General features: G+C 34.2%; 1 protein-coding gene across 3 annotated transcripts; it reads right to left on the minus strand.

Annotated features, from left to right (window-relative positions):
- On the minus strand, window positions 2,926–11,473 carry LOC109332188 (kinesin-like protein KIN-14J). 3 transcript variants are annotated; one of them, XM_019567077.1, is made up of 23 exons: window positions 11,313–11,473; window positions 10,500–10,750; window positions 9,994–10,151; window positions 9,789–9,899; window positions 9,455–9,611; window positions 8,704–8,831; window positions 8,517–8,600; window positions 8,303–8,380; window positions 8,122–8,214; window positions 8,000–8,032; window positions 7,546–7,881; window positions 7,381–7,462; window positions 7,198–7,293; window positions 6,917–7,093; window positions 6,641–6,747; window positions 6,374–6,552; window positions 5,572–5,736; window positions 5,234–5,487; window positions 4,690–4,853; window positions 4,186–4,384; window positions 4,020–4,110; window positions 3,394–3,491; window positions 2,926–3,167 (listed from the first exon to the last, which is right to left on the minus strand). In XM_019567077.1, the coding sequence occupies exons 2-23, from the start codon at window positions 10,624–10,626 to the stop codon at window positions 3,085–3,087; spliced, it is 3,000 nt and encodes a 999-aa protein (XP_019422622.1). In that variant the 5' UTR covers window positions 10,627–10,750; window positions 11,313–11,473; the 3' UTR covers window positions 2,926–3,084. The 3 variants fall into 3 exon arrangements, with proteins under 3 accessions (XP_019422622.1, XP_019422620.1, XP_019422621.1); XM_019567075.1 differs by having other exon boundaries at window positions 4,020–4,384; XM_019567076.1 differs by lacking the exon at window positions 11,313–11,473 and having other exon boundaries at window positions 4,020–4,384; window positions 10,500–10,792.

Genomic DNA, 14,190 nt, shown 5'->3' on the forward strand with positions numbered 1-14,190 from the left:
AAGACTTTGGATTGATCTCACTAAAGAATAAAGAAGGACCAGTTGGAAATAGACATGTTTGAGATCACATTGCATGAAATTTCCATGTCACTCATCCATATTTGATCTATGTCATTGAGTATATTAATATGGTGATCATCGTGGTTGATTCACACTTAAATGTGATGAAAGTTGTTGTGGTTCCATAGTTTGAAAGTGCAAAGTGTCAAGGATAGCACTAGCAATTCTTTGTCTATGTTTTGATGAAGATAAGGTTCTATTAAAGCTTGAAGATGGCTCAACAATCAACATGCCTTATGCTCATTTGGTCATATCTAGACTAGGACATAATTTGAGTCAATATTCTAAGTAGTCTGGGATGTGTGCCGTAGTAAGTGAGTATAGGTTAGGTGAACCTAGGTGCTAGTCTCTCAAGCCATCTTAATTGTCATATCATATCCATGAGACATATCATTTAGTTAGTTGTATGTTCATGCATTAATCATACATGTTATATGTGCATATTAGGCATAATATAATTGCTAGAACATGTATATATGTTGTGCATAACATGTGAGAAGTTTACCTTTTGAAATATGTGCATTAATGTGAGTTAATCGATTAACATGGTGACTTAATCGATTAACTCAACAACTTTTCTGTTAAATCAGTTCTTTCTGTTACCACTGTTTTCTGTGTCATTCTGTTGCATGGTTAATCGATTAACGGGTAGCCTTAATCGATTAACATCTTTGTTATTTGTTATAACTGATTTCTGTTTTAACCGTTTAACTGTTTACAACGAATCTAACTGCCAAAACTACTTGCTATAAATAAGTGGCCACGTTCAGAAAACCATGACATTGCATTCTATTGTATAAGGCTGTTTAGAAAAGCATTTTGCATATTGTTTATTGTTTTTGCAAGAGAGATTGCATGTGTGAGAAGAGAGTTGTTATGCTAATCTAATTTCTGGTTTTTGCATACTGTTTTACATACTTTTATGCTCATTCTTATCTTGCTCACATGTTCATTAATTAGATAGATTTTTAGAGAGATTATCTGATTTCTGTTTTAATTAACTCACATGATTCTTGATGGCTTGAGTGATTAGTGAGTGGGTTGGTCCTTAAGTCTTTTCTTGTTATATTCCAAGCATTATTGTGCTTAGTATACCTTATTGTTTAACCTGTTTTTTGTGTATTTCTGGATTAGTCTCTTGGTGTCAGATCACCACAGAGATTGAGGTTCTTCACCAAGGCTAGGAGGTCTTGATTTGGGGACAAGAATCTTGGCTGGGGCTATTTCGTGAGAAAGGTTTTCTCAGGCGAAGGGTAGAGTCAAACTAAGGATTTAGAGGTCTTAGATTTCAAGAAAGAAGCGTCCTATGTGCTTGTAATTGAATTGGTGTGTGTATTCATACTTTAACTCAATATTGTGAAGAAGAAAATCTCCCTAGATTAGAAGGGGAGGCCTGGATGTAGTTTGCAGTGGACCGCAAACGAACCAGGATAAAAATCCTTTTGTGCACTCTTTTTCTCTCTAAATCTTCTATAAAGTTTCTTGTTGTTATAAATTGAATCTGCAACTAATATTCTGGATATTTGTTTACTGCCATATGCTTATTATTTGTGCGTAAAAATATTTGTATTATCTCTATTCAATTGCGTTTAAATAACTGTGCAATCTACCTGTCTGATCATTCTGTTCTGTGGATTAGTTAATCGATTAAGGCGTGTTGTTAATCGATTAACTGGGCTGTTTCCAGCAGTTGAGTTTTGGTTCAAGAAGCGGTGATTGACAACCGCTACACATATTCAACCCCCTTCTAGGTGTTCCTAGGCCATTGATACCTAACATAGTTGATATATGAGATGAACCAGATTGTATTAAGGAGATGTCTAAATGTAAATAACATACAGATGCGCGCCTAAAGAACCTGTGATATAATTGTATCAGGAAGATATGAAGCCCAAGGGAGAGATTGTTAGAAATTTATAATTTCTAATTAAGGCGAGCATCATATATTTGATACAATGATATCGGGGTTACATTATAAGTGATCTAATTACTGGCACCCCATAGATTTTTAAAAGTTGATAACGGATATGGGCTTAATGGGTGGATACCCATCAGGTTAACCTATAAAGGGATAATAGGAACCCTATAAGTTAACGCATAAGGAAGGTTATGGTCCCCGATACACCAAATTACAAATAGTTTTCACATCTCCCCATCAGAGAGAAAACGAAGGTCCCAAAAGGAATTAAGGATTTGGTTGAGGAAGACCATTATACCAAAACTTTCTCAAAAGGTATATCAAAGGAGTAGATCAGAGAACATGAATTCAGAGATTCAGGTATGACTTTGTATCCTTGTTTTATATTATGTGTGAGAATCATGATATTCAAGATCGTAGGAAATATCTAACATAAATTACTAAAAATTAATGCCATATATTAAAAAAAATAAGGGCAAAAATGACTTCACACTTGTAAAATTCAAGTTTTCCTCTAACAACCAACTTGGAGTGGGTTTTGACCCACAGTTTGGGGAAGCAAACTGCCACTATTCAACCGCACAACGACCGTCTGCACCACTATATCTGCACCACTATTCATCATTTCGTCACGTTGAAGGGCTACGACCTCCACTACGCCACTGCTATCACATGTGATTTACTACTTACCTATGTAGTCAATTCCATCTATTTGGAATATGGCTTGCAGTGGGTTATGACCCTTGATTTGGGAACGCAAATCGCCGCTATTCAACCCGCTATAGGGTCAACAACCATTTGTCGTTTCATTGCGTTGAGGGGCTGGCAACTTCTGCTACGACATTATCCCACCACTATCGCGTGTGATTTACTACTTAGTTACATAGTCGATTCCATCTAATTGGAATATGGCTTGGTTATTGGTAATGAATTGCTTTCAGATGATGATGAATTAAAAATACAAAATTTATTACTTTATGCACACAAAAAGTCACCAGGGTGACTAAAAATAAAGTGTTCGAAGTTACAACATGCAATTATATTTACACCATGTGTGTGTTTAATTGGGAATAGTATACAAATGAAAGGTAGCTGCTGCTCCTACTTTACTGCCACGGCCTTGAGGTTTTAGCCTGGCCAATATTGGTGGTGCTTTTAAGCTGGCCAATACTTGTGCTTCTTTTCATACCTGAAATTAAATTTGTGAAGAGAAGTTGGAAATGTTATGAGAAGAGTAGTTTCCAAGAAGAAAATGTTTAATATTGATATTCAAAAAATAAGAGACGTTTGTATCTACCATTCATTCATTAAAGTGCATCAAGATCTAAATACACTAAATGATCTAAGAGTAAGTATGTTAGTATCATATTCTCACTTTACACTGAAGGTAATATGGAGACTTCAATTTTACTTACCTGGCGATGGCTTCGCGGAATCCTTTACTATAGAGGTGGTTGATGGGGTTCGGCCTAATCTCCGTGCCACTTGAACAGCTTTGGGAATTGCTTTTAATCTGCATAAATCAGTACACAAATAAAAATTTGTAAGCATGACTGCTAAATGATGCAGATGTTGATATGCCCATGCATGTATGGACGCCCATGCATGTATGGACAAACACACATCAACTGAGAAATGAATATGCAAATTTATTGGGTTTATTTTGCCCCTCTTATTTACAAACAAACTAATGCAAACTTAAATGATGTATTTTGGCGTGGACGAAAACAGTTACAAGTATGTAGCAAACTGTATTCAAGCAAAATAAGTTTCTTTAAAGAGAAAAGTATATATACAGCTTGATATCTTGATTTCACTTCATATCTTGTAAGTTGTAACAAACAAAATGTCCTATTATAGATAAGTTATCAGATACATATTGGTAAATTTGGATGAGATTACTAGCTAGGAAATTGACAAGAATTCCCTTCCTAATGTGAAACTTTAGTAACATTGCTTTATCAAAAAAAAAAAAATAATATTGTTTAGCAGGAAACTAAAGGGCAGTGGAAATTGCTATAAGAGTATAAGAACAACTCACTTCTCCATCTTATCTGATGATTTTGTGCTTTGAGTCACCTTAACTGATAATTTTGTGCCTTCAAAATCTTCAGAACCATCACTGTCTGTGCCTGTAACATGGCCATTGTCAATTATTTCATTTAATCTTTCATCGAAATCTGCATCTGCTCCAGCAATAGTCTGACCTATTACTTTCCCTGCAATTTCAGATTGATGGTGGAATTCATTTTGGTGTCTATGATCATCCATTGGTTGCTGGATATCAGCTTCAAGATGCTTATTACTTCCACTTGATGGTTTTTGCTTAAGAGCACCGACTGAACCTTTTTGTAGTCTCTCAATCTCCTCATCTTTTTTTAAAATAATGTTCTTCATAGAAGCCATCTGCATGGCCAGGCATAGAAGATAGATAATTAATCATGTGATACACTTCTAATTCCAAAGGGTAAAATAAAAATAAAGAATACATAATATAGGAAGTGATTCATATGAGAACAATTGTTATTGTGAGAAATGAGAACAATTAATATGGACCATTAGATCTTATTTGAATGGTCAAGATTAAAATATTCATACACATGACTATCATGTGACCAATAAAAAACTTTGTTACAGTTTTTATATGAGAAATGTTTTCATTTGAGTCAGTCCCTATATGTATATATAAGATCAATAAAAAGCAGAAAAACCTGTTCCATTAATTCTCTGACATCTTTACCCTCTTTACTACTTCTTGCAACTCCTAACTCAATCCCAGAAACCCTCTCAGCAAACTTTAAAGTACTCAAACTTTCAGAAAATGAATTTGTATCTGAATTAATTTGGACAAACATGAGTGTCTTTGCTTGACCACCTGTGCAGTAAAATCAAAAGACTAGATTAAAATATAGTTCATAAAATACTTAAAAGAAAATCTAAACCAAAAATGTAAGGAGATGACAGAGAAATCTAATAAAAGCCATGAGGCAACTCAATGCTTTCCAGGTTTTGCTTCTTTGTTTACTTACAGAGGAAGGCATGTTGACATAGAAAAGGATGAACAAACTAAGATGAGTAAATTGAAATTTGCACATCACTTTTTTCCAACAACCCTTTTTATGCCTACTTTATAACCATTAATCATCTACCATTGTTCCCAAAGCAAAAGTCTTTTGATCGATGGTTATAAAATAGACATAAAAGAGGCATACGTAAAATGTGATGTAAGATGATTATTTCCCAATTAAGATTTACCAAGAGAAGTTTGCAAAAGTTGAGTAAGCTTGCTATTTCTGTATGGCACATGAGAGCTCTTTTGTGACAAGGCAAAAATAACATCTCCAAGGGCAGATAATGACTTGTTTATATGTTGCGCTTCCTTAAGTCGATCACCAGTTACTTCAGAGCGATCTACCCTTTCACTTCCTGCCAAATCTACTAAATGAAGATTACCAAACATAGTAGAACCAGAACTCAAATCCTTCCCCTGAACTTGAATTGAGACCACACTGTGTACATAAGTTTATTGAATGTTACCATAATACTAAACTTTCAGCATTGACTGTGTAGGAAAGAAAAAGAAGCCATCTAACCTGTGAGAACGGCTACTTCTTTCATTCATAGCAGTTGCGCTGATGGCTCTATTTTTAAGTCCAATGTCCATTAACATAATGACATCCGAAGGTGATTTAACGGGGTACATAGTAGCATCAGGTACTGCTAAACCCTTGGGCTGAGAGTGAGTCAATATCCCAAGTGTGTGCAAATAAAGGAAATCAAAACATAACATGATCCATCTAAAAATATAAACAAGGACAACAAAGCCTTTTATACTTAGTGGAGTCCGCTACATGGATCAAATAATACTATTGCATTCTATAATAAACAGTGCCTTCAAAGTTTTTATTATTATTTTAATTCTTTCAAAAGCTATACTTTTGGTCGGTATATGTGACACTTGTTTTCAACTTGGTCCCTATAGGCTATATGTAAGAACAATTTGGTCCCTGCTGTTATCCTTGGTAGAAGACCCTTTGTAGATTAAGTATAAGGGAACAAATTGAAAATGATTGACATATATAAGACCAAAAGTGAAAAATATTTACCATGTATAGGAACCAAAGCTACAACTCATGTTTAGCCGTTACATATGACAATCATTTTCAATTTGGTCTGTGTTTCTTAACTCTAACAAGCAGTATTACAAAAGCAATAATCAACCACAATGAAGTTGAAAATATTTATGAATATAGAGACTGAAATAAAAAAACATTGTGTACTGTGACCAAGTTGAAACTAGATGTCATAGGGACCAACATGATATTTTAACCTAAACAAAATAACTAGAAAATACATACAAAGAATAAACTGTACAATGTTGTTGAAAAAGGATATTTTTTGGTAGAAACATCTGATGATAACAAATCCCGGACTTGTTCATTATATATCTCAACCATTTGAACCCCAATCACATATTCTATGGAGTTTGTTCTATTTGTGGAAATACTGAAGAGGTCATTCAGAGCTCGATAATTAACACCAATGTCTTCACCTGTTGCTCCAGTTGGACCACTCTGAGAAAATATGACATTATATAGAATGAGTATTTCCTTTAATAGCATGATGTATGAGATAAAATCAATACATCTACAAGGTTCATACCATTGTGTAAGTTTTCCCTGAACCAGTTTGACCATATGCAAATATACATACATTATACCCATCCAGTACTGATCTTATAAACGGTTGGATGTCAGAATATACCTCCACTGCATAATTCAAATAAGTAACTTGAGTACAACATCCTAGTGTCAACAAAAGTACTCAAAAATAAGAAACTGTAATATTCATGCACAGGAAATTATCATGCAAAAAATTTCATCTATGGATATCAACCCACAAACTAATCTTACAAAAATGTAAGACTTAGGAATAAACCTTGGGTTGAGGCAGGGCCGAAAATCTTATTAAACTTGAATGATTTTAGAGCATCTTTCCCTTGTTTGGAGGGATTTGCCACATGCAAATCACTTTCACCAATGTGTTCTACAATAGACTGTTTTTCTCTTTGTCCTGGATGAAATGGTCTAATTCGACAATATACTCTGATATTTCCTGTACCATAATAAAAATTGTGAATTCATAGCACCTACATCAATAATCTTGTAGATAGTCCCATAAAAAATAATAATCTAGTGGACAGACACAGATAATAGCACCTTTTAATTCTTGAACTTCATTAAACAGTTTCCGGTTTTCAGCAAGAACAACTTGATAGTTCTCAGCTGCATGGACCAGTGATTTAAGATTCATACCTGAAAATTTTAAAATCACATGAGCAAAGCTTACAACACGAAAAGGGAATCGGGTGCACTAAATGACACTCTAAAAACAAGGCCTACCTAATTGATTACATTCCTCTGCATAAGCCTTTTTCCCTTTCATAATATCTTGCTTGATGGATTCCCAAGATGATTTCAATTTCTGGATGTTTGAAAGTTAAGTAAATATTTTTAATGTTTGACATAACAATGATAAGATTGATATTAACACATTTTTAAGTGTACCTGTATGGAACTAAATTGAAAATTCATAGCAGTTTGAAATTGGTTATTTTTCTTGTTCCACTTCTGATATTTTGAATCAGAAGAAGCTTCGAGCTCATTAACCTTTGTTCTTAATTCTTCCAATCGATGCTCATATTCTTGAGACACCTGCTTCAATTCTTCTTCAGCACCCTTAGCTTCTGCTTCCAACTGTGAGCATAGTACTTCATTTGCTTTTTTGGTTGTTTCAAGTTCTTGCTTCAATGCTGAAATTTTGATATCTTTGTCCTCCTGCTCTTTCATCAACCTAATAACATCTACATCTACCTTCTTTTCTTCTTCTTTGCTCTTCTCAGCCTGTATTGAAAGGCAAAAGAGGCCATATAATGCAAATAACATGAAAATGAATTAATTAAAGCCTATTTTCTTGTCATCAATAAGCAATTGATTATGGTGCAGAGTAAGAAATCATTACCCTCCTCAAATGCTGTAACTGGCTAGCAATAATCTGTTACAAAAAGTTCCCTATGATAAATACAAAACTCATACAATATGAAATGTTTGAATGATATTCAAATGGATCCACTTCAAACATACCTCACTCTCATCTCTAGTTCCAGATGCAAGTGCCTCCAGTACTCTTATTCTCGATTGATATTTTTCTTCTCGAACCTTAAAAAGATTGTTTTGCTGAAGGCACAAGGTAGGAAAGTGATATGATGAATCCCAGTGAGAAAACCAGAAGTAAGTAGCTTTGGAAATAATGTAATGCACATACAGTTCTTAAATGTTCCGCTTGAGTTGATATGCGCCGCTCAATTTCCTGTGAAACTTTTCTCAACAAGCAAGCCACACGCTGAACAACAAAGATATAGTCAGACAAATATGAAATGTAATGTGTTTGTGCAAGTCAATAGAATGGATTTATACATGTAATGTCATGAATGAATTTATCAACATATGTAACATCAAGCCAAACTCTTGGGGCATACATGAGGTAGTTCACCATTTCTTCTTTCGACACTTTCTTCAAGAATGCCATTCACGACACTCAGAAGTGACTGAGTGGGAGCATTCTGTAACAAAGGATTCTGAAACAAATCAGTGATGAATCCAACACATAATAGATACATATATGAATATGTAAAACTGAAGGTGACAAAAAGTCTCAGAAATTACATCTAAACTGACTGATTTCATCATTTCTGATATTTTTGCAGCAGGAAGATCTGTATAGCTTCCTGGTTTTAGTTGAAACACCTCATGGAACTTATGACCAACATGGTGCATTAACGAAGGAGATATTTCTGCAGAAGGCACAAATGAGTAACCACTTGCAGATAAAACTTGTTAAGTATATAAAACTTCTAAAGTAATTATGCGTTAACAATGTAGTTGGGCATAATGAATCACAATATAGGAGATGTTTCTGTTTCAACAGTATATAATGTTCTTAACACATGGAAAGCATCCACTTCTGTTTTTCTTTTCCTTATGTTTTGTCTTTCCTTTCCTTGTGCAGTTCTGTGTGTGGCTATATGAGTTTTACTTTGTGCTGAACTAGAAATCAGATAAAATGACATGGCCTAGCTATTAAATATATATGAATTGTAACCATTCGAGTACATAAAGCATTATACAAGCCATGTTATGTGAATGATCCTAGTTAGCACTTAGAACAGCTAAAACATCATCCTAGTTAATTGTTTAACAATGAATAATGTTTTCATCCTGCACAATGTCTGCAGCATTTCGCCTCTTACTCTCTCAGCATACACAATTGATGTTTTCTTGTTAAATTTTAACAAAAGTTGTTACCATGTTTAGGAAAATGCATCTCATTATCTCATTATCTCATATCATATGTATAAAGAAATCCACACACACACACAAAATAAGGCATATTGTGAGTGGAAAAAATTCACCCAACCTCCCGAATGTGGACTACTCGGAATACGTTGAAACTTCGACTCAATTGCATTCCAACGAGGGCTTCCTACGTTGAAAGAAAGATTTTCTAACAACGGATTCTGCAAACTTTTTGCTCTAAGTGTTAAAAGACAGTCCACAATAGCCTTCATTGATCCCTACACAACAAAAGAGACAGTGACAACATGAACCAAGCACATAAAAATGTGACCCCCAAAAGTACATATAAAAGCTACAATAACAGATTACAATTTTGTAATTCTAACTGCCTCTAAAGTAAGTTTTGTTCTGAAACTATAAGTCGAGTCCATCATACAAAGTCAAGTCTCTTATACCTTCTCTAGGTCTGATGCTTCAAATTTGGGCACTCCCCATCCATCCAAAGCTTTCAGAAACGTTCTAACATTTTCTGATTGTGATGGCAGAGAATCATCAGATTCACTAACCTACAAAAAAAGATAAATTAGACTGAAATGTATATCCGAAACAAAGTTTCATTTATAGTTTGAGTTAATTAATTAAAAGGTTAAAAAGTATTACCACATTCACAGAACCTGGTCTTAGCTTGTTCAGTATTTGCAACAAGACTGTACCATTGCTCAAGCATGCTCTTAACTCATCATCCGTGGGATTTAGTGGTAAGTCCAATGAATGAAGAAGACTAGTTAACCACTGAACCAAATAGAATCGATGTTTGGCTGAATGTATTCAATCAAACAAAAGGAGCTTAGCACAAGAATTAACAGATGAGTTTGGCCTCTGTGTACATCAAATTTTGAACATTGTATTTGATACTTATATATATCATAAATACATATAGAAATCAAATGAATGACATTATCTCTCATATTTGATGTTCCTAAAGTTCATTAACCATTATTCTTAAGTCTTAACATATATAGCATGTAAATTTATACTCTAAGTAACTGAGTTTGGAAGTCTATTCTGACCCTTGAATAAGGACATACACTCCAGAACGTAAAGTTTTAACTCACCCAAAAGCAAAACATGTAAATCACTAATAAGTATAAACAAAATCTCCATACCTTCAACCTCGACACGAGGTGATGCAAAGTGCCCATTTGTATTAAATGGTTTAATTCCATTAGAAATACCATTTGGGCTGTCTGGTTGTCTGGGTGGTACAATATGCAAATCAGATGGTGATTTCATTATTGGTTTCCTGGAGGGACACACCACTTCAGATTTCCCTCAAGACGTGTTTCAAAGAAATCCCCATTCTATCATTCGAAATCACCCAAGAAACTCTTCTTGGAAGCTGAATTAAAAATCCAATCTGTGCCAACAAAAGTAGAAATTAGCATCATGGTACTCTGAATTGAATCATACAATACAATATAATAATGCAGTGCAGCTACAACCAATAATAACATTAACCTATCAATCCCGTTCACTATTTAGAGTCTTAAATACATTTACTTGGCATACAAGGCAAATAACAAGGTATCAGAAAGAAAAGGGACAATCTTTTTTGCACTATAATGTAATTGAGCCTGAGAATTTCTCATTCTCTTCACACCAACACAAAAAAAAACCATGTTAAAGAAGAAAAACTTGATTATCCTTTCTGCATGCCATGTTTCAAATTCAATCCAACATCGTATTCCAAATCTCAAACCTATGCAATGCAAAAAATCAATTGAATCCAAGAATGTTAATTCAACAGATACGTAATAATAATTCTCAAAAACCTCATTTTAATCGAATATAGCACGTTATCACCTCAAGAATATAAAAATTACCATAAAAAACAGCTCTATGGAGAATGAATTTTTATTTAAAAGGAAAAAAAAAGAATGTGAGAATGCAAAGATAGGAGAATGAATTCAAATTCAAACCTGCAGTGAAAAACGTTAACGTTGAACAAAGATGGTTTACGTTGTTGTGGTTGTTGTTGATGGGTGAAATGAGAACTTGAGATGGAGAAAATTCAAAGAGAAACGTAATCATGTCCATTGGATTTTTTCTAAATAGAAAGTATATAATATATTTAATTTTTTTATTTTTTGTACTCGTATCTCCTCATCCTTTATTTTTCTAAATCATATCTTTCAAGTGCGCGACTCCCCTTCCAACAAATATCACTTTTAGACATTAAACTTTTCATTTATTTTTGGAATAGAGGAATAGCATACCACTAAACCTAACCTTTTTTTTTTATATAATTATTGTTATGTTAGTGTTGGTAATTTTTGTTCAGTTTTTGACTGTTGGGGTGTAAGGTAATAACTTAGCTGAGGAAGATGAAAGAGTGGTACCGAGAAAATAGGAGAGCAACACTCTGTGCGTCACAATAATACATCTTTACCGCCAGCTAGCGCCAAAATAAAAGAAGTGGTGCTACGTGTTATATTTTATTATCCAGCATTTTGTATGCATATGGAGTTTCACAAAACTTTAGGCTGGAAATAGTCGAGAATCGATATTAACTCAGTTTCTTCGTTTGACTCAAGTCCAGATTTGAGCAGATTATAATGTCACTTTTTTTTTTTTTTAGCTCAATTAAAGTTTGTGAAATTTTGAGTTTGTTAATGAGCTTAAATCATTGATATAAATATATATTTTCACTTACTTTAGATACTTATGTTTCTATTATTATTAATCAATAACAACAACAACCAAACCTTTATTTTAAAAGGTGAGGTTAGTTACATGAGTAGAATGATATTATAATGATTTTTCATAAATTATATTCATCGATAAAACATTGATTTGTAAGATTTTCCTTAGAGCAAATTACACTCACATTTATTGAGTTTTGTTAAATTACACAAACCCTTTCTCATTTTTCTACCCTTACACAAACCTTTAATTTATATACATTGATTACATTGACTACATGACAGGTAAGTGTAATTTTTTAAACAATCAAGGATAATAAATGTAATTAAGTTAAACAAAATATGATATATGGAGACAAGTTCAAATAGTTTACAATGAGATATATGTATATTACTTTTGGTTCGTCAAAATATAGTATAAGAGATATTTAACCTTAGAATTATTGATGCATTTTATAACGAACAAAAAATAATGAAGAGACATTGACTATTATATATTTGGAATTGTCTCCCTAACACCATATTTTGTTTAACTTAATTACACTTATTATATTTTTTTGTTTAAAAGATCACAATTATTTATCATGCAAAGGTAGTTTGTTAATGCATATAAATAAGGGTGGTTTGTCTACGTACATAAAAAAAGGGGTGATTTGTATAATTTCACTAAAACTAAGGAGTGTTACGTAATTCACTCTTTTCTTTATTATTTCTTCTATGGTATTTCTTGGTCTCCCAACTAAAATAAACACCGAAATACCTTTCAACAATTACCTGAGCGCATTTTTTAAAACCTGTTTTTTAACTCAGTTTAATCGATTAAGTCAGGTAATTAATCGATTAACGACACCAGATAAATAGAAACAAAAGTGTTTCTAGACATTTTTCAAAACCTCTCTCATCCCCTTTTCTCTCAATGTCAATCCTAAGCTTTAACCTAGCCTAAAACCAAATACTCCAACCCCATTCCACTCCATAAACCTTCTCTTCCATCATTGATTTCCAAGAAATCCCTTTACCCCCAAATCCAAACCCTAAGATAGGTTTTCCATGAATCCCTCCTTAAACCTCCAAACCAACTCGGTTTTTCAGCTACAAATGGAAAGAGATTGTGCAAAAAGGATTAAAACAACCGCTCAACGTCCACCACGTGCTCCAAAAGCTTTATCTTCGAATCAACATGTGAGGCTTTATTCATTGATCCTAGAGATATTTGATAAGTGGGAAACATACCTAAATTTCATACACTTTTATGGCACTTATCTTAAGCATAATTGAGAAAAACCAACTTAAAACAATACTTTTTGTATAAAATATCACAATCTTGTATATTTGTGTTTGTATTTCTCTTTAATGTGTTTTGTAGGATTTAGAAAGAAAAAGAAAAGAGAATAAAGACTCATGGTCCAAGAAGAAAAAGAAGTCAAACTCAAGGTGCTCAAGTAGGCAGCTTAGTGTGGACCAAGCTCCGTTGAGATGACCTGGACACCAGCCTGGCATGGTCAGACCCAACCTGGCTCAATAAAACTAACCTGGAACACACCAAGTTGCTCAAGCAGGAAGCTTAGCAGACCTGCTTGACCGCTCAGCCTAGCACCAAACAAAGCCTGACACGGTCAGAACACAAACTTGGCACGGTCAGACACAAGCCTGGCACACGCCTAAGCTGCTCAAGCAGGCAGCTCAGCGGTGCCACATGTGTTTTCAGTGGTGAACCAGACACCTGACTAGGTCAGCAGGCACCTTAGCGGTGCCAAATGTGTGCTCAGCGTTGTACACCCAGAATTAACTTAGCCATCAAGAAACCATGAAGCCATGCATGACCTCACTTCAAGTAGCACACCATAGGATTTTCAGGAGTTGCTCACCATAGCTGGTCTCACAGCTCACAACTAGCCTTGGTGAGTCAAGCTTAAGGAGGTGACCAAGCTACTTGACCAAGTGGCCAAATCCATGCTGAAGGGTTTGGTCAGCTGCTGAGCGGTGCAAAGAAGCATCTCAGCGGTGGCAAGGAAAACTCTATAAATAGGAAGGCATTTCCTTCATTCAAGAGGACTTCTTCCCTTAAGAAAAAAACACAATTCTCTCTTCTTAGTAAGCTCAGTTCATAGAAGCTTTTCTAAGTAAGTTTTATAGTTTTTAGTTTATAATTCAA

The sequence above is a fragment of the Lupinus angustifolius genome, chromosome LG18, assembly GCF_001865875.1.
Source record: "Lupinus angustifolius cultivar Tanjil chromosome LG18, LupAngTanjil_v1.0, whole genome shotgun sequence".
NCBI lineage: Eukaryota > Viridiplantae > Streptophyta > Magnoliopsida > Fabales > Fabaceae > Lupinus > Lupinus angustifolius.

What these genes read in the sequence shown, in the direction of transcription:
- LOC109332188 (XM_019567075.1), bottom strand. Translation starts at nt 10,626, where the DNA reads ATGAAATCACCATCTGATTTGCATATTGTACCACCCAGACAACCAGAC. An exon ending in GAGTAGTCCACATTCGGGAG is followed by an intron (nt 8,832 to 9,454) that starts GTTGGGTGAATT and finishes TGCCTTCTGCAG; the next exon opens with AAATATCTCCTTCGTTAATG. An exon ending in CGGCCCTGCCTCAACCCAAG is followed by an intron (nt 6,748 to 6,916) that starts GTTTATTCCTAA and finishes TGAATTATGCAG; the next exon opens with TGGAGGTATATTCTGACATC.